At 40.8% G+C, this 18,805-nt stretch overlaps 1 protein-coding gene across 1 annotated transcript; it reads right to left on the bottom strand.

Moving 5' to 3' along the window:
• Nucleotides 1-2,664: 2,664 nt before the first annotated feature.
• crip1 (cysteine-rich protein 1) lies at nucleotides 2,665-7,966 on the bottom strand. The gene is made up of 5 exons (XM_084014102.1): nucleotides 7,797-7,966; nucleotides 4,514-4,608; nucleotides 4,119-4,176; nucleotides 3,040-3,084; nucleotides 2,665-2,889 (listed from the first exon to the last, which is right to left on the bottom strand). The coding sequence occupies exons 1-4, from the start codon at nucleotides 7,834-7,836 to the stop codon at nucleotides 3,044-3,046; spliced, it is 234 nt and encodes a 77-aa protein (XP_083870228.1). The 5' UTR covers nucleotides 7,837-7,966; the 3' UTR covers nucleotides 2,665-2,889; nucleotides 3,040-3,043.
• Nucleotides 7,967-18,805: the final 10,839 nt, after the last annotated feature.

Below are 18,805 nucleotides of genomic sequence, written 5' to 3'. Positions count from 1 at the left end.
GCTCTGCTCTTCTGGAACCACTGCAAGAGGGACTCGGACTGGGACATCTGGATCTGGAAAGGCAGGATCTGTTACTCATCATCCTCACTACAGACCTGGAACACACACACGCACACACACACACGCTCACCTGGCCACTGCTTCACCACATCCGTCACATTTCACGCCCTCCCACCTCTCCTCCGCTCCTCTGCTGGAGGGTGCGGGTAAGGCCCCAGAGGCGCCTAAACGGGCGGGGAGGGTTCTTAGTGTAACCACATCACCCCTCTTATCTCTGGTTTAGCTTCTTAGGTCTTCACATCTCACATTCTCGTCACATCGCCCTCCCGCCCCTCCTCCGCTCCTCGGCTGGAGGGGACGGGGAGGGCCCCAGAGGAGCCTTAACTCCTATCCCTCACCCTGACCTCTATACCTAACCCTAACCATCACCCTGACCTCTATACCTAACCCTAACCACCTGACCCTAAACCTAACTCCTCTTGTATGATGCCAACATCCAATAACGTGTCCTGACCCTCACTATTCCACCACCATGCCTGTCCTCAACACCTCACTCACTCCTCGGGTCTAAGTTCATCTGGCTGGGGAGACTTGAACGACAAGCGCCGGCCAGTGCCATGCCTTGGTGCTCCATTCAACTGCGAAGTCGTTGGACGGCGCGGGGAGCTCCATGTGTCTTTTCTCTATACCTAACCTTTTTCAGGTCTAAGTTCATCCGGTGGGGGAGACTATGAATGACAAGCGCCAGCCAGTGCCTTGCCTTGGTGCTCCATTCAACTGCGAAGTCGGTAGACGACACGGGGTGCTTTTTTTCTATACCTAACCCCAACCCTAACTCTTTTCAAAGCTAAACAATACTTTTAGTAGGCTACTCGAAATATGTTAAATGCATTATGTGCATATCACTTGTAAATGTGGCGCCCTGGTCATGCTAATAGCTAAGACTATGCCAAAGTATATTTGTTATCAATTATTGTTCTTTCTATTATTTTTCTGGTAAGATATAAGTATTTAGATGCTTTGTGTACCTTTAAAACGGAAAATGCACCCACTTGGAGCAACTGCATGGTGGTATTCTCACCACCAGGTGTCAGTAGCGGTGTTTACTCTGCCCTTTCATTAAAAATAAAATAAATAAATAAAGTGAATTTAACCACACCCTTACCATCCACTGCACTCTTTCACTTTTAATCTATTTCCTAAGTTTAAGCTATAAAGGCCACCCAGGTCTGCATGAGTTATAATAGCTGCCAGATACTTCTACACTTATTTTCCAGCCCTTAATCAGTTTATGAGTCTAATCCTGCAGTTTCATGACCGATGGCCTCTGATTCATGCCGGCATAGCATTTCATGGTAACATTTTACTTAAAGTGCAGCATAAGTCATCAAGAGTGCTTAATAAACGTGCACGATGCTTTCATTATGATCATGTCAGGAAATTATCCTCATTAGGGCCTCGACATCATGGACCAAGTATGCGCTTTTAGACTATTAGGAGCCATAAATATATCTTATTAGAACCAAACTCTAGCATGCATGTTGATCAGACTGTGAACTTATTATTAATGCTGCAGGTTTTACCCAAACATAAACCATGCCGACCAAGATGTCGGTATTTCCTGTGCAGATGGAGAGATATTTTTCTTCTCAACATGATCCCTATCAGAGGAGAGATCTAAACAAACCTCACAACATGTCAAAACAGTGAAACACTGAAGGACAGGGAGAATTAAACCCCTCACACCGGATATTTTTACTCACTTTATTATATCCATCCCCATGTAAAAGCCTACATTAGTTTTTGGGTTACAGGTTCAGGAAAATAACCCCTTCACGACCCCACGGTGTGCAGACAAGTCTGCTAGAGTTAAGTGTTAACATTAACAGCTATGTCCTGCTCTTAATTGAATTTAGGAATGTTCACCAAACACAAAGATTAGTCTTAAAAAAAATCAGAAATTGGTTCATTGCCAAACATCCTCTGCATGTTTTCATCAGTTTCTGTGTCCTTTGTCGTGATTTTCCTATGACAGTCAGTGTCTTTGTAGCAGAAAAAAATGAGAGGGCAATAGCTAGACAGACGGGCACACTGTGTGTCTGTTGAGCCTTGTTTGTGTCTGTTGCCATAGCAACTGTCAGGCCGGGGATTGTAGAGGCATGGCGGTGGGTGGCGGCTGTTACGTGAGTCATGAACAGCGGAGGGGTGGTCGCGCTGAGCAAAAGTTTGGCAACAGAGCCTGAGAAAAAAAAAGCCAAAGAGGAAGCATCTGGTGGCTCTGCAAAAGCTCAGGCTACCCACAATGCAACAGTAGAGCGGTCTCGACAGATTCACCTAACGTATGCTTTGCTCTTTTGAGCAGCACAGGCCAAATGAAACATTGGTGCTGCTGCTGAGATTGAAGGTTTATTCCAGACCTTCATAAACTTCATGGAGTTTTAGATGTTGCAATTTCCTTTTTTTTTTATAGCACTGTTATAAAGGTCAAGAATAAACTCAGCATGGTTTTAAGCTTTAACAGCAGGGCCTCTGTGTGTGAAGGTGTGTTGCCTGGAGTAAATTATGCATGTATTCCTCATTTAGTGTCATTATATTCTATATTCTATACACCTTTATTGATTCAGCAAGACAATAAGGAAAATATAATAAAGATGAGGACTAACACAAATTTTAAAAGTTTTAATCAGAGTGTCCAAGAGGACAGCCACTTCATTACTACACTACGGGAATGATACACAATCATTGTCGGAAAACCAGAGATAAAAACAGCAATAAAGTAAAAACCCACGCAGACAACATGTTTCTTCTGAATCAAAACAGATAGTTCGCTGGTTTTTAATCGGGACTCAACGCCGGCTGCTTCATTCTGGTTTCCAGGCAACATTAAAGCTGAGCAGAGGAAACACACATAAGGCAGGGCAAAGTACAAGAATGGATTTGCTAAATGTCTGTGTTTGTCTTCACAGATATGGAAATGTATGAGCTAAACAAATCTAAGCAAATGATTGAGTAATTCCATCATATATGTGTGCACACTACCTGTCTAGTTAAATTTATGGCTCTCAGTTCCACCATGGCCAAATCCTGAGAGGAAACACACAGGAAGGAATTAGTGAAAGGACATAAACAAAAGAATCTCATGCTTTTACTTTGAAATTCAGAGAGAGAACTTCTTCTTTCATGCAAGATAAGAGTTTTTACATTATCAGTTATGTATAGGGACCGGTTTACTGTGTAGGCAAATCAATCAGGTGACAGTGTGCTCTTTGATAGGATGGTTTACAGTGGCGTGCACAGACATTTTGGGGGGCAGGTGCTCAGTGAAAAATAAGGGCACTTTATGCGGCATGTAGAACTGACGGCTGCCTTATTATAGCAGTGTGAGATTTAAAAAATAAATAAACATTACAGGCACATGTTGAACGTTATATGCTATTGTTTTATTTCCCACAGAGCTGCTCCCCTGGGCTGCCTGCTGTAGCTCCCTTTCTTTTTCCCTTCTTATCCTCTCCTTCTAGGCATTATGCTGCAATTGGTAAATAAAAAGAGTAAAAAGTAGCCCTGTGCCTTGTTGAAAACAAGGCACAGGGCTACTTTTTCTGCAGGCAATTGGGTATTGCCTGTTTGTCATTTAGCAAATACATTACTGCAAGTGTTAATTATGTAGGCCTAGCCTAATGTAAACCTACACAATAGCCTACTAAATATTCATCTTAAGTAAGTATACAGATAGATTCACATGCTGTAGGATACCAATGACAAACTCTACTGGTGGTCATCATCATGTCATATCTATTACTGATTTTGGGTAGCGTCTAGCTTGTTAAGCAGCAATTTATGCCCAGCTGTGTGGCGTTGAGACCGGCTACTTCACAACAGAGACAAATAAACGCAAGTTGCAGCTTGGCAACTGAGGCGCGTTCCCACTGCTTTTATTTTGAAAATTGACCGGATTGTCTCGTGTTTCTTTGTGTGAAAAAAACGAACTTTCAAAAGGGCACTTGCTTGGTCCAGAGGGCAAGGGCAGGTGCTTTAGCACCACCTAGTGTCTACCTGTGCACGCCACTGATGGTTTACAGCCTCAATACAATCAGATACAGAGGGGAGAACATGCTTACCTTGAGGTCCAAACAATGCGCTGTAGCAGGGTTTGTTACAGTATGGCTTGCCGTCATGCTGTAAGAAGCAGAGTTGTATTAGCACCGGAAACACTCAGTGAAAATCAAAATATGAATGAAGTGTCTTTTTTGGGGGTATTTATATGATTTAAGGATGATCAAAAAGTTGTTTTATTATTTGTCAAAACCACAAATGTTTTTCAGCAAATCATTTAGGAAGTCTTTATCCCAGTAACCAGTGTATAAACTAATACTAAATTATTTAGTTTTAGTTTTTTGAATGTCAATCTTTTCAGTTTACTTCTTGAATATTAACTTATTTCAACCTTTTCTGGTTAAAAAGTGGAATCAGATTTGATGAAGTGTATTCCTGTATGTGTTTCAAGGTGTGTCACCTCTGCATGTGAGCCCGCAGTCAGCGTCTTTTTGCACTTCTCACACTTCAGACAGGGCCTGTGCCAGTCCTTGCCAAGTGATGTCACTCTCTCGGCTGCCAAACAAACACACATAAAGGACAGAATTACCGCCAGCACATAGACAGCCCCAGTAGTCTGCAGGTGAGGTGGAAATGTCACGGGTTTAGATAACTTGTTCGATCAATGGATCCACATATTTGCAGATATTTTCGGGAACATTGTTTTGGGACGGTGTGCTTGAGGAGAAATGAGGACAGAGTGACCCAGAGGAATGTCCTCCCCCTGCCTCATAAACTCTGATAATGACCGTCTTTATCTGCACAAACGCATCAGGGGGACTGTAAAAGTGGGGAGGAGCGTGACCCGACGGGAGGAATCACATGATTATGGGCAAATCTACATGCAAAATGAAAAAAAGGGCTAAGTGAATGCACAGGAAACACTGAAAGAGGAGGAAGTGTTGTCACTGAACATGTCGTAACTGAACTTGCACTGAACTGCAGATTTTCTGAAAAAAAAAAAATGTATGAACGAATAACTTGTGGTGAATCCTGCAATATCAGGAGATGATGCGTTTCCTCCATAGGAACAGCCTGATGTGGCATGAGATTATGCGAGGGGGGAGCAGAAACACGTTACCACCTCTCGACCAGTTGCATGACAGTATTTCAGCAAAATGTTGCGGAGCAGGTTTGACCCATAATAATAACTGTATTTAACTTCAAATAACCAATGATTAGACTGAGCAGTGAACATATGCGTGTATGGGCAGTAATGGTAATGGTAATGAACTAAAGTAGAACTCAGAGTCCATCCTGATCCGTTGCGACGACGCCCATGTAATGTTCATGTAATGTTACACTTGATTGTGCATAGATCTGATAAAGCACACTTTTTTTTGGTGCATGGAGGTTGTTTACAGTTCGTCAAACTAGAAAGGAGGCAAAGAATGCAGTAAAATTGAGTGAATTACCTGAATACAGTAAAGCTCTTTGGTATTCTCTCCCTAAAAAGGAATATTTAGGCATTTATTCGCTTTCTTGCCAAGAATTTGATGAGTAGAATGTTGCCACTCCCACGCTATCAAGCTACAGCCTGGAGCCAATTAGCTTAGCTTAGCTTAGCAAAAAGACAATGGGAAACAGCTAGCCTAACAAAAAAGACTCCCTACCAGCACTTCTTATTATTCTAACCAGTGACTTCATGGAGTTTCATTTATTGAAGTGATTACTTTTGTTACAGTCGGACAGACTAGCTAACACTACCCAGCCTGACTGTGTTCCTCTGTCTTTGTGCTATTTAAGCTAACTTAACCAGTTGCTGGCTGAAGCCTTATATTTAAAGGAATAGTTTGACAATTTGGGGGAAAAAGTGCTTATTTTCTTTCTTACTGTGTTGCTTACTTTCACATATCTGTCAGACTCAGAAATAACGCAGATATGAAGCTATAGTGCTTCGCTTAGCATAAGCAAAGGGGAAACAGCTATCCTGGCTCTGTACAAAGCTAACAATCTGCTCGCCAACACGTCTAAATCTCCCTCACTAAAGGAATAGTTTGATATTTTTGGAAATAAGACTTATTTGCATAGTTGTGCGTTAGATGGTCAGGTTGATATCACTCCCAAAATGTCAAAAGCAATATAGAGGTAATTGCTGCCTGGGGGTCACATAGAAGACCCTGTTTAAGGTTTCTCCATAATTTTAAATGCACAATCTATGCACAAAATAATCGTCAATATATGTTAGCTTTAAAGTCCTGCAGTGGAAAACAGCAGTGTAGACCTACTTAATTGAATAAAATATGTTCTATGTGCTATTTGTGTATCTGGAACAGGACCAGCTTCCTTCCCCCTCATCATTCATTGGGGCAGCGGTAGCCTGATTGTTTCCATCTGAGAGCTGAGAAGCATTAAGACGGATGAGATGGAGAGAGACAGGGGAGAGGATGGAGGAGTGATGGAGGCGATCACGGTGATGATGAGACAGTGCTTTCACATTTAAAGCGTACAAAGGTTTGGTCCAGGCTACTTTTCCTCTCGGCTAGAATTTAGAGAAGAGCATATTTTCATTAGCTTGGCTTGTTCAAGGCCAAAACAAATTGGTTTGCTTGTTTTGGCCAGATGGGGAAATGAAGAGGAAGAACGGGAAGCATGGCTCCCCGGTCGTATGGTCAATTCATCTGAGTGACAGTGCAAAGACTTGGCATCACATTCTGTATTGGCCCTCGGCCTCGGCACGTCTCCCCGGCGGAGAACTACTCCGTTGCACTGCTGAGCCGCAGACAATGTGGTAAATGGATTAAGTCACAAATAAAATGGAGCTGTCCACTTTTCATTCCTGGATGCGGTAATGGCTCCGCCGCTTTAATGGTATCCTTTATGAGATGGATCTCCAATGATGGAGACGCATTTGGGGACAGAAGAAACCTGCTTCCTGCACTGCATCGGGTCGTTATTCATGTCGCCAGGACAATTACATTTCTACAGGGAGCACAGACCTGTCCAGAGTAACCTGAAACCTAGAAAGCTCACTGATTGCAGTGGCCATTTGAGGCTATTGTTCTGCAAAAACAAAGCATGAATATATACAGCTCAGAGGGTATATGAGCAAGTCAGCAAATCAAATTTACTTTTAACTATATAGTTACTCTTCAGATTTCAATTTCACATGAAAAGTATCAGAAGTGGAAGGAGCTTTCAGATATAAAATCCCCCAAAAACACTTAATTAAAGGTCCTGTATTATAAATTCTACTTTTGCAAAAGTACAGAAGTATTACCAGGAAAAATAACTTACTTTCTCAATTGAAAATTGGCCCCTGTATTCTCAGTGGATTAAAGTACTCAAGGAAGAAATTTCAACATTTCAGAGGAACACATTAGAGCTACTCTTTAATTAAATACATTTATTTCACAGAGAAAGTTAGTGGTTACTTTGTAAAGCACAAAATATGAATGAATATACATGATATCAGGAGCCATTCTGCACGAGTAGCCTACTCAAGAGTGTGTATATATATATATATATATATATATATATATATATAATATATATATATAGTATAATATAAATAACACTACACAGGATAAGCGGTAGACGATGTATGGATAATATTGTATATTATAGCAAGTCGTATATATCAGTTTAAAATGCCTGCTTGAAGTCATGTGCTCGTCAATCTGTGTCCTCATCTGTGCAAGACGCGCTAACTTTCTATCAACCAGGAAACGGTAGATATGGAGACCTGAGAGAACGAATCTTACCGAAGTAGACTTCCTTGTCGCAGCGCGGACACTTGGGCATCGTGCTGCGGCTGTGTACGTGAGTTGCTCGGTAGGTGCTCGGTAGTAGGTATCCGGTGGAGGATGACGCGTGACTGACTGGCACCTGTTTGCTCTGACTGACCGCTCCTCGCTCTGCGTGCAGATGTGCGCAGAGTCCCGTATTTATAGCACAGAGGAAATAGTTCAACTGAAACCTCTTTTTTTTTTTCTTGTAGTGGGCGAGGCGTGTGATGAGTCTATACGAATGTACGCACAGTAACGAAGTACATTTACTTGAATATTTATAATACTTAATACATCTACTTCTACTCTGTCTTAGTTACTTTGCAGATTCAGATTTAAAATTATTTAAAATAAAATGAACAAATAAGTGTAATTATTGTAGCTAAAGAATACTTTATTGATCCCAGAGGTGGACCATTTCCAACTTGGCAGCATATATTGTTATATTATATGTTCTTGACTGCAGTACTTTATTGTTTATTCTTTGTAAATGTCGTGCACATTGAACACCAAGGCACATTTCTTGTATGTGAAAACCTACTTGGCAATAAACTGATATAAAGTAATTAAAATGGCATTAAAGTGGTTTACACATGAATACATAAATATTTATAATCCAGTAATTACATTATTCTGAAAGGTGTCGTTCATGACAAGTACTTCGTAATTTTGAATTTTATGTATTATGATGCAGAAAGGCTACTTGAGTACTTAAAAATGAATGCAGGACTTTTCCTTGTACACCATGGTATTGTTACTTTTACTGAAGTAAAAGATAAGTACTTTTGTGAGTTGTTTATTTTACTATTACGTGTGACATTTTAGCCAAAGCAAAGTAATGTAACACGTCTTGTAACAGTCGATACTGTGCAATGAAATACAAGAATGTTTGGTATTTATAAGCCATGTTTTATCTGTGACTGAAGTGCGGTGTGCAAACAGCTGAACCTTATAACTTGAGGTGATAAGCGGGATGCATTTCATACTCTCATAGCCTTCACAATGCCTCCGTGGAATAAACACTGAATTATTAATACTCTACACAAAAGCCGCTGTATTGTTCTTCTATTCAGGTCCGATTCTCTTTTTCACACCTTGAGTTCAATGGTGAGAGTTGCTGCAGAGCAATATGTGAACAATCCACATGATTGTATCACATCATGCACTATATGCGGGTTCATTGTGGGTTCACATTTGCAAGATAGACAGCTCATCCACAAGTCCCACAGGTTAAGTTTGTTAAGCTGCCACGTTCTGATCCTTAATTATTTACTTTGTGAGTGATCATGACGTGAGTAAATAGACCTCCCTGCTGCCCTGTCGTAATCTACCCGATATGTGACTCCACCAGTCTGATCACGCCTCAATGGCAAGGTGATACACCTGAGAATAAATCAAGTCAAGGTCAATAATTGTGACCTGGAAATCCCCACCTCCTCCTCACAACTGCTGCCAATCAGCCTTTCAGCGCTCAACAGTATTTCCATAACCTGTCCTCGTTGTCTCGTATTGCTGATGTTGTTCCACTCGTGAAGTTGACGTTTCTAATGCAGCTATATTTTGTAGCTGCCAGCCCATGGTAGCAGATTGGCTTATGATTGCAGCCTGTTGATAATGATGATTAGAAGCCTGGACAATGAGCTCAACCTTCGAGTTCAGGGTGTGATCACAAGCAGGTCGCACACCCAACTCCAGGAAAAACTCTCCTTATTTTTATAATCTGCATCACTATGTGTGCACGTGTGTGTGTTTATGTTGTCATGCTCACTGCTGCAGATACGGTCACGCCTGCAGAGCGAAGCGTGTTTCACGTTTGTCACAGTTGACTGTACAATATAGATAAAAGATGAACAGACTCTTTTGAAGGATCTCTTTAGGGAAATCACCATGGTGACGAGACCTTTGGTGCTTTCTGAGGCATTACAATGTTGACTGGTTGATCTTATCAACATGACATTTTCATAGAGGTTCCAATTTTTCTAGATGAATCATAATGTAGCCCTGTACAAAAATCATATAAGTTACAGAGCATAAAAAGTAGTTAACAGTATAATAATATGCTTTATTAAAAAAGTTCATAAATAAATAGAGTTCATAATAGTTAAAAACTGTTAAAATGTGTGCTGGTTAAAAGCATAAATATGTACAGTTTAATAAATAAGACTATTTACAGTTAAAAGATACATTCATATAAAGGTCTTTAAGTTCATTAAATCTGTAAAATAACTGTGATTCGAGATAAAAAGAGAGAGGAAGAAGCCGTGTTTATGTGTGTAACCTAACCTGTTACCTGTCAATCATTTCATTCCTGTTTTACCTTTGGTGGTTAAAACTCACGAGCCAATCAGAGTAAAGTCACCGTGTAAGGGGCGGGACTAGTGCCACAGGTTAGTGTGGGAAGTAGTGAGCACGCATGAGGAAAGAACCAGAAGCTATCGACCAGAGAGTTAAAGAGAGGAGGCATCGTGTTGCGTGGGAAGCATTAAGTTTTATCGTGGAGGTCGACTACTCGTGGTCCTGATATAAACTTCTGTGTGACCTGCAAGAGGTGAATATAATGTGTATGCCTGTATTTTGTGCTATATCTAACTGTTATAGTGAACCGAGACTGAATGTGTAACGAGGTTAGCGACGTGCTAGCTAGCGGTAGCATTCGGTGCTAATGTGCCTGCATATCGTAGCTTTTGCATTGTGATATTTCTGAAGCTAAAGCAAAGCTAATGCTAATTCGCCATGCGATAGCTTTTGATATTGTGGCTCAATTCGGATAATATGCTTTAAGGAGACGGACGTTGGAGAGAGAGACGGGTTTCCAGCCGATGGCCCTGCGTTGTGTGTTCTTCTGCCCTGTTCTGCGTTCGGCTGTGTCGTGCCGAGTCCTGCTGCTGCTGTGTGTTTTCTTCCTTCGCTACGCCATTGCCCGCGAGTGTGTGTTTGGATCATCACTGCCATCGCCATTGCCATTATCATCGTGAGACTTTCATTCCCCTTCTACCCTTACTAACTAAAACCCTGGATTCGTGAGTACTAACATACACATGCACGTGCTTTTATTTTGTGCTCAGCTTTGAGTGAAGCGGCCATTACAGTTTTTAGGCCCCACCGCACACAAGCTTCAATAAACAGGCCTGCAACGGGTTACAATCTCAGTTAAAGTGTGTTTCATGTGAATGTGTGTGGGCCCACAGGTACATTTTTGAGTTTTGTGTTTTTGTGAATTAAAGAGTACTGTTTGAAGGTAACTTAAGGATTCTGAAAAATGGATTAATAATATTTATTTTCAAGTATAAAAACACAAGGTATTCTTTTGGACAGTAAAGTGTTTTGCTTGTAACAAAAGTATTTAAAAAGGTACTAAAGGTATTTTATTTTGGAAAGTATCTAACAAAAAGGGGTTTATTTTAAGTTAAAGGAAAGTGTGAAACCAAAAGAAAGAAACTGAATTTTATTTGGAAGATCTCTTAATTCGTACTGTGAATTGTGCATTTATTTTTTCTAAAAATCATTCAACTCTTATTTTATTTTCTGTGAATAAATACCTGGGAAGGGACTATTTTTGCATTTAAAGTACAGTTGTGGTGGTCATTATTATTAAAGTAGAAAACATTATTAAAGGTACACATTCTAAAAGTAACATAAAAAAAGTTGTATTTTCCTACAACGAGCCCAGGCCCAGTCTCATCGTATTAACCACTCTAGCTTTATTATTAACTACATGGGACCTGGGTTACAATAATAAACACACAAAACTTTATCATATTGAAAGCGTACTTAACATCTGGTGTCAGGCTGGACAACTTTATTGTTCTTTACAGGTCCTTATGTTGGAGAAGAAATGTTACTTAACATGAACAGCAGTGGCCAACTTGTCCAAACAGAGGAAAGATAACTTGTTTTGGCCATGGTAGTGGACAGCACTGTCAGTTAGTTGTTTTAAGCAGGAACCTTGTGGGAATGTATAACCGAATTAAATAAGATTCAGCAGTGATGTATGCGCGAATCCTCTTCAGATCTGTTTGACAGTGAGATATTTACCTGCGTCTCTTGCTGAGTGGGGGAGAATCTCCAAAGTCCTTTGAATTTTCTTCATGGGATGGTTCCCATTAAATTCGGATGCCAAGCAGAAGCTCCGCCCGGTGCAGACTAATCAGAGAGCTAATCTCTCCCAGCCACCCAGGTAGCCAAGCATCTTGCCTCAGCGGCCTGCGCCCCTGTTCCCGGGTCGGCTGGGCTCCGGTCCAGCCACTGAGGCTGGCCTGTGTCTCTGTTCCTGCCTTGTAATTATATTTTGCAGTGATCAGCCCTCCTCCCTTAAAATAAACAAGATTTATAATGGAGGTAGGTTTCATGTTCTGCATCAATGATCAAGTACTGATGATGCACAATGAGCTGCTGCCATATTAATGTGCTATATTTGGATAACACCTCTACAGTGTTGATTTCATAACATGGCTGGTGTTGCTCCCAGAAGTCCACCGAGTCTGTTTTTGTTTGAATCCAAGTTGTTCAATGTACTGTTTATTTTTGAATAACTCCGTTCGACAGAACATGTTTGGTTGATGCTTTTATTCACGCTGCAAAAGCTAAAAAAAAAAATCAACCTCGCTCCGGGAAAAAAAAATCCTTTGCTTTTTTTTGGCGCATAAAATTCTTCATCTGTGTGAAAGTATTCAGGACAAAAACAAGAGTTCAAAAGATGCCCGTAGGTGTGTAAAGAAATCAATCTAAAAGCTTAAAATATTTTCAGACTGACATCATCTTTTTGGATTGAAAAATTATATCATGTTTTCCACTCCAAAGGACAGCCACACTATTTTTTCTCATGTACATCATTCAAATGCAGATGACCTTTTGACCTGTGAGTTCATATGATCAAAAAAAAAACCCTGCCAGAACCAAGAGAGCTGCTCTGTGGCTCCAGTTCACCAAACACAGACTACTGTAAGAGCAGCTACTGTGAGTTGTAAAGTACATTTCACTGTCACTGTTACAGCCATAAATTCAGTCGCATGACATCATAGCCCTGCTGTTTATTTTGAAGCAACTCTCTGTGGAAGTGGATTGTGAATGCACTTTTTTAAATTGCACCAGCAGCAATCAGGAAATTAATAGAAAATTATAGAGGCATCCCAGCTTGTAAGATTAATGGAGGAATGACTGAAATTACTTGCAGAGCTGCAAAAATGAGCCTAATAAATTTCTCATCATGGATCAAAAATAACCTCATGCTCTGCTTGTTTTACCGATATTTGTGATGTGAGCATCACTACAATCAAACACAGCAACCAAGTACATTTACTCTCTGTGATGTACTTAAATCAGCTTCAATCAGTACTTTTTTTTATTCACGTGAATACAGGAAAACGGCATCGTGGTCACAAACCATCTTTCAGCTCAGTTTTTCTTCTTATGCTTTCTAAATCCCTTTTTCTTCCCTCCTTCCTAAGTCTCTTATTTATTTCGCCCTTTCCTCTTAATATTTCTTTAACTGATCTGAAAGCCGCTAAAACTGGAAAAACAGCAGTTTCGTCACACAGTGAAACTTAACTCTACTTTTCTCCACAATCATTTGTTTCACTTTTGATACTTGAATCCATTTTTAACTATTACTTTATTTACTTTTTACTTTTTATAAATAAAAATGTGAATGCAGGACTTTTGCATGTAATTGAGTCTTTTCCACTGTGGATATATTTTACTTTGCTTTAGTAGTAACACGAAAGTGGGATTTAAAGTAAACCTCTCCCATCGGGTTCTCACAGATCTCTCTCAGACACACTCCAGGTTTTCCCAAGGTCACCGTCTGCACTCTTATCTCCGCTCGCCTTTGATGCTCCCATTACCTCACGCTCCGCACTCCTTTCCTGTGGTTTCAGTTGCGCTGGGAAACACTGGAGCATCTGTGCTTTGTTGTGGTTGCTGGGGCGATTCCTCATCTCTGGACTGATTGCTTGTCCCCACATCAGAGGTGATTACTCCTGCACTGTAGCAACAATCTGAAAAGTGAAGCCAATCTAGAAAGTACCTTAAACTTGCATTCTCTCTGCTGGCCTTCAGGGGGCGACTCCTCTGGTTGCAAAAAGAAGTCCATGAGCTAATGATTTATGATCTCAATCGCTAGCTCCAAGTCTTCTTTGGGCCTATGTTTTAGGGCGTGGCTACCTTGTGATTGACAGGTCGCTACCGAGGCTTCGCTTTTGAAGCTTTTTCCCACGTGATTCCTGCTTTTAGAGGTTATATACATTCATTACACTTTGCTTCTGTTCATACCACAACACTGCACACTTTCATAAAGATTTTCCCCCGAACATCACTCCGCTAACTGACAAGACATTAGTCCTGTGTCACATCATCTCTGAGGCGTTATTTCTCTTTCATCATGTCGCTCACCCTCTGCCGATGTATACTTAGTGTAACCGGATGATATATGGTATCTATTCATTTCGGTTCTTTGGTGTCCTCTGTTTTGCGACGGGTATGGCAATCGCGGCAGGTGTGACACGCCCCTTTCCGGCACCTGTAGTGCCGCCGTGGCCTCGGCCGCTAATGCGGGGTGGTTTATATACCCCCCGGTTATTTAGTCTCCCTCTCTCTCTTCTGCCGAAGCGGGTGCTGCGTGTTGGCAGCTCCGCCAAGCCATCGTATCCCGGCGTCTGTGCAGTGTTCCACAGGTATGTAGCGCAGTCTCATGACGTGACGAGGTAATAAGATGCTGCGCTGACGGTCCTTTGTTGTAGGTTGGCGCGGTGGGCCAGGATGGTGTGGGTGTGTGTGTCCCCCTGTCCGGTTAGCTGCTTACAGCTATTAGCGCTGATGCGGGCTCGACGCAGGTAACCCGTGCTATGAGCTAAGTGCTATTTTTGTCTGCTAAGTGTGTTTAGGTGTTGTCACTAACGATTGCTTTTGTTTTTGAAGCTTGTCTGGCGTTGGGCTGCTGTGTGCCCTGTCTTGCCTCCAAACTTTTGCCTTTAATGCCTAGCCTCTCCTTTTACTAGCCTTGCTCTGTGTATTTAGCCTCTGTTTTATTAGCCTTGCTCTGGGTAGTTAGCCTCTGTTTTATTAGCCTTGCTTTGTTTAATTAGCGTTGCTCTGTTTAGTTGTAACCAGTCGCGTTGCTCTGCGTACTTGGCGTAACCAGTCGCGCTGCTCTTGTCGCATAGACAAGCTTTGAAGCTACTGGAGTTCAATCTTGTCTCACATTAAAGAAAAGAACTATATAAATGTTTTAGAGCTAACTTAATAAAATTGTTTACTACGAGAAATAAAGATTGTTAACTTATACATCATACGTGCCTGTATTCATTTGTGTGCGGACCTGTGTATGGGATGTTTTCGGGAAACCCCCTCTGAGATATTAAAGTTAAAGGAGTATACTCTTTAGGTGAAAGTCCTAAGGTGGCGTTGTCGGTGTTATATAGATTCTCTAGATCTGCTGCTCACAGTTAGACGGGGCCACATTAGCTTGTTTGCACGTGCTTAGGTTTTGCAAACCTACTGGGAGTTTTATAATGGTGAGCAAATCCTGGTGTCACGATGACCACACGGAAGATTTTGAGAGCTTGTCAGCCTGCTGAAGCTGTAGAAATGCTGCCATGCTGGAGCAGTAACTTAACTTTATTACCACTGTGATGTTGTGTCAACAGGTCTGCAGATTATTCAGAAATCTGCTGCAAGTAAGACGGAAAATCTGTCAAAAAATCTGATTTTGGAATTTACATTCATGCAGAGAGAAGACTGTGAATGTATACTCTGTTACAAAAAAAAGTCCTGCATTCAAAATCTCACTAATGTATGTTCAGAAGAATGTATATTATATTAATTTGATTATAATTAATAATGCTTTAATGTTTTTTACCACTTTAATTTTGCAGCTGAAGGTGAGGAAAATAAAATAAGATAAACCCTTATCCTTATATGCTGCTGGGTAGCTTGTGAATTTCCTCCCAGGGATCAATACAGTCTTATCTTAATCTATAATAATGCATCTATATTTGTTGATTGTGTGTTGCATTATTAATCTAAGAGTCTGCAAAGCATATAAAGTAAAGTAGAGAAAAAAAGTACAGTGTTTGTCTCGGAGTTGGAGTAGTTGAAGTATAATGCAGTAGAAAAAAGTACCTCAAAATTAAGGTACAAGATTAAATGTACTTAGCTACATTCCACTGCATTCATGCTTCATTTAAATCCCTTGTGCATTTGAAGGGAATTTAAATGAATCATTAACGATGAAAAGTAGTATAAAGAAAAATAATCACACGATGTAAATACTTTGGCTTCCTGTTGCTGAAGAAATGCTGACAGAATATTAATATCATTTCATGAAAATTTCTTATTTAGAGCACTCTCAACTACCTTGTTTTTGAGTAGTGCTATAAATACGCATAAACTGAACATTGAACACAGTTAAATCTAAAGAGAAGGGAGAGCATGTCCCAGATTTGGACAAGCAAACGTGTGTTTATGGATTTGTGTATGGATTTTTTCCTCCGTTTCTCCTGTGGTTGCAAAGTCGTCTCAATATTTCAAGGCCTCTGTGCAGGAAGTCAGAGAAGGCAGACGACCTTAAAGAGCTAATTAAGTTGGATGTCTTTCAGTAGTGGCCCCTCAATCAAAAAAATACTCACACACACACACACTTACAGTTTCATGTACAAACACTGTTAGTTGGGGTAAGACCAGGTCAATCGTCATGGGAACCGTCATTGGAGGAAAGCCCACATTAGGCACCATTAAGAGTGAGAACCATCGCTCCAGACGCGTTCGATAAAAAACGGATCCCATAAAACCAGTCCGATTGCTACGGTAAACCATTGTGATTAAGGCTCATTTAATGCTGGGACGTGGCACAGGCTCAACTATTTATTTATAAGGAAAGGAAAAGGTCAACCAAATAAACACCGTGGTAAGCTGTAATTTCCTCAGCAACTGGGTAATTGTTTATCGGGGAGTTTGTGTCCGCTGCTATGGCGACCGTGAGTTCCTCAATAACAGGAAATGAAGAGGCCGCATGTCTCTGAGGATACCGTGTGATCATTTCCTTTTCGAGACATGACAAAAAAGTCCCCATCAAGTCACTTCAAAGCTGTTTTACGTAAACAAGGGGATAAAAAATGTACCAAACATTTTGAGCCGTAAACGATCAACTAGCCATGGAACTGAGGCTACTGTTCTGAAGGGAAATCAACTCCAGCCTCTGAAAGAAATCCAAGAAAATACTAAGTAGTTATACTATGGAAATGTTACCCATAAATCTGAATTTCAAAATTGGATATAGGCTCAAGTAAAACAAGTAGCCTGCTGCTTGCATGCTTTAGATCATTCATTTTACCCAGGGGGTGCTTGTATATCATCAACATCTGGTTTCACCACTGCTGTATTTAGCCTCGACGATTTCCCCCTCAGCTCCATTTTGTGCCTTTAGATTAGTTGCACATATTTGCCTTTTGAGTGCACATGGTTACCTGCTTCACGTCATTTGTTTTCTGACTGGGAGAGAACATCATATCTCACTCTTAACAAGGCACGTCCGTTTTCTGGATGTGAGTCGCTTCACATTCACAGTCTGAAATGTTGATGGAAAGTGCCGGGTGATAGGCCGCCTTTATGCTCCTTGGTTTTTATAATATTATCCTAAATTTACTGTCAAAAGCCGCCATTGCTGGAACTCATTAGCTGAATGGTAACCAGGCTTGCAGGATGAAATCAGACAATTTGCTTTATATAAAAAAAAACTGTGGGAGTGAATGTGGGATATTATTTTGAGTAAGGCTGTGGAACAATGCAACATGCTTTGATGGGATTTAGTGTTTTTTTTTTTACTTTTGCAGCACTGATTTAAAGTCTTTCTTGCTGAATTGAGCCAGATACTTCCCTCAAGGGTTGGAAATGAAAATAAACAAGTAAATATTGGACTTGCATTCACCAGATGGACACAAACCCGACTCCAAATGAATGATGATGATGCACCGTATTTCCTAACACTTTCACCTTTCCAAGGTGATAATAATCTCAGCACTGTGTTTGCAGCTTGTTGCCTAGTGCCAAAGGAGCCAAAAATAAAAATCAATAAATGCAACTTAATGATCTTTTTTTTTTATTGCCCCTTCTCAAACACCACTTGCTCAAACAGCCTGCCATGTAGCTTTTTCCTATGCCAACTTTCCTGATTGGAGTTCAGAGCTTTGTTTTTTTTTTTTTTTTTGACTTGGCTCGATGAAAGAGAAAACAGACAGCAGAAATACGTCCAACACTGTTGGTTAAATATTTAGACTTTGTTTGGCTTCGAATATTTTCTCTCTGACCTCAATGAGTTATCAAAAGACACAATGCCCTCTTTGTTCCCCAGCTTCCACAATTCTACTGCATTCAGTTTCCTCTCCTCTGCAGCCTTGAAGGCGACTCCTATTCGCTGAAACCTCCATATAGATCAAGCCCGCTCATTTCACGGAGAGGTGTAAAATATTTCTCGACCATAGTCCTGTAATTTAGCATCTGTTGACAGTCTAATGGAACCTGAGAGAAATGTAGAGACATAGAGATTTAAATATGTTTTTGCAACCTAAATGGCAACACGTTAATGCATTATATTGGATTTGCAGATTTTAGGACTTCAGTGGGTCTGGTTCTACCAGCATTTCCCAAACTTTTCTCTTTCTTTTCATCTTCTGGTAATCTTCTTTCATGTAAGGTTTACATCAGGTGGACACATGCCGGACTGCTTCACCAGGCTTCGACTTGCACAAAAGATGGCTCATAAATCCGTCTTGTCCAACACTTGGTGACATGCCACACTGGGTATTTGAGGATGGACGGCAGGACCAGACTCTGTGGAGAATACTCTGAATTTTGCATGTTTCTGCCATGGCGACCAAAACGTTTGAGTCCTATTTGTAAGAGGACATTGAGCTTCTGTTTCAGTGGCTTTGGGTATTGTCTTCTGCCAACCATGGCCATAGCATCCGGAATGATTAGGTTAGCTTAGCATA

This window comes from Eutrigla gurnardus (assembly GCF_963514095.1).
Source record: "Eutrigla gurnardus genome assembly, chromosome: 7".
NCBI classification, from domain to species: Eukaryota; Metazoa; Chordata; class Actinopteri; order Perciformes; family Triglidae; genus Eutrigla; species Eutrigla gurnardus.
The sequence above is the reverse complement of the archived record's forward strand: the minus strand, read 5'-3'. Positions and strand labels throughout refer to the sequence as shown.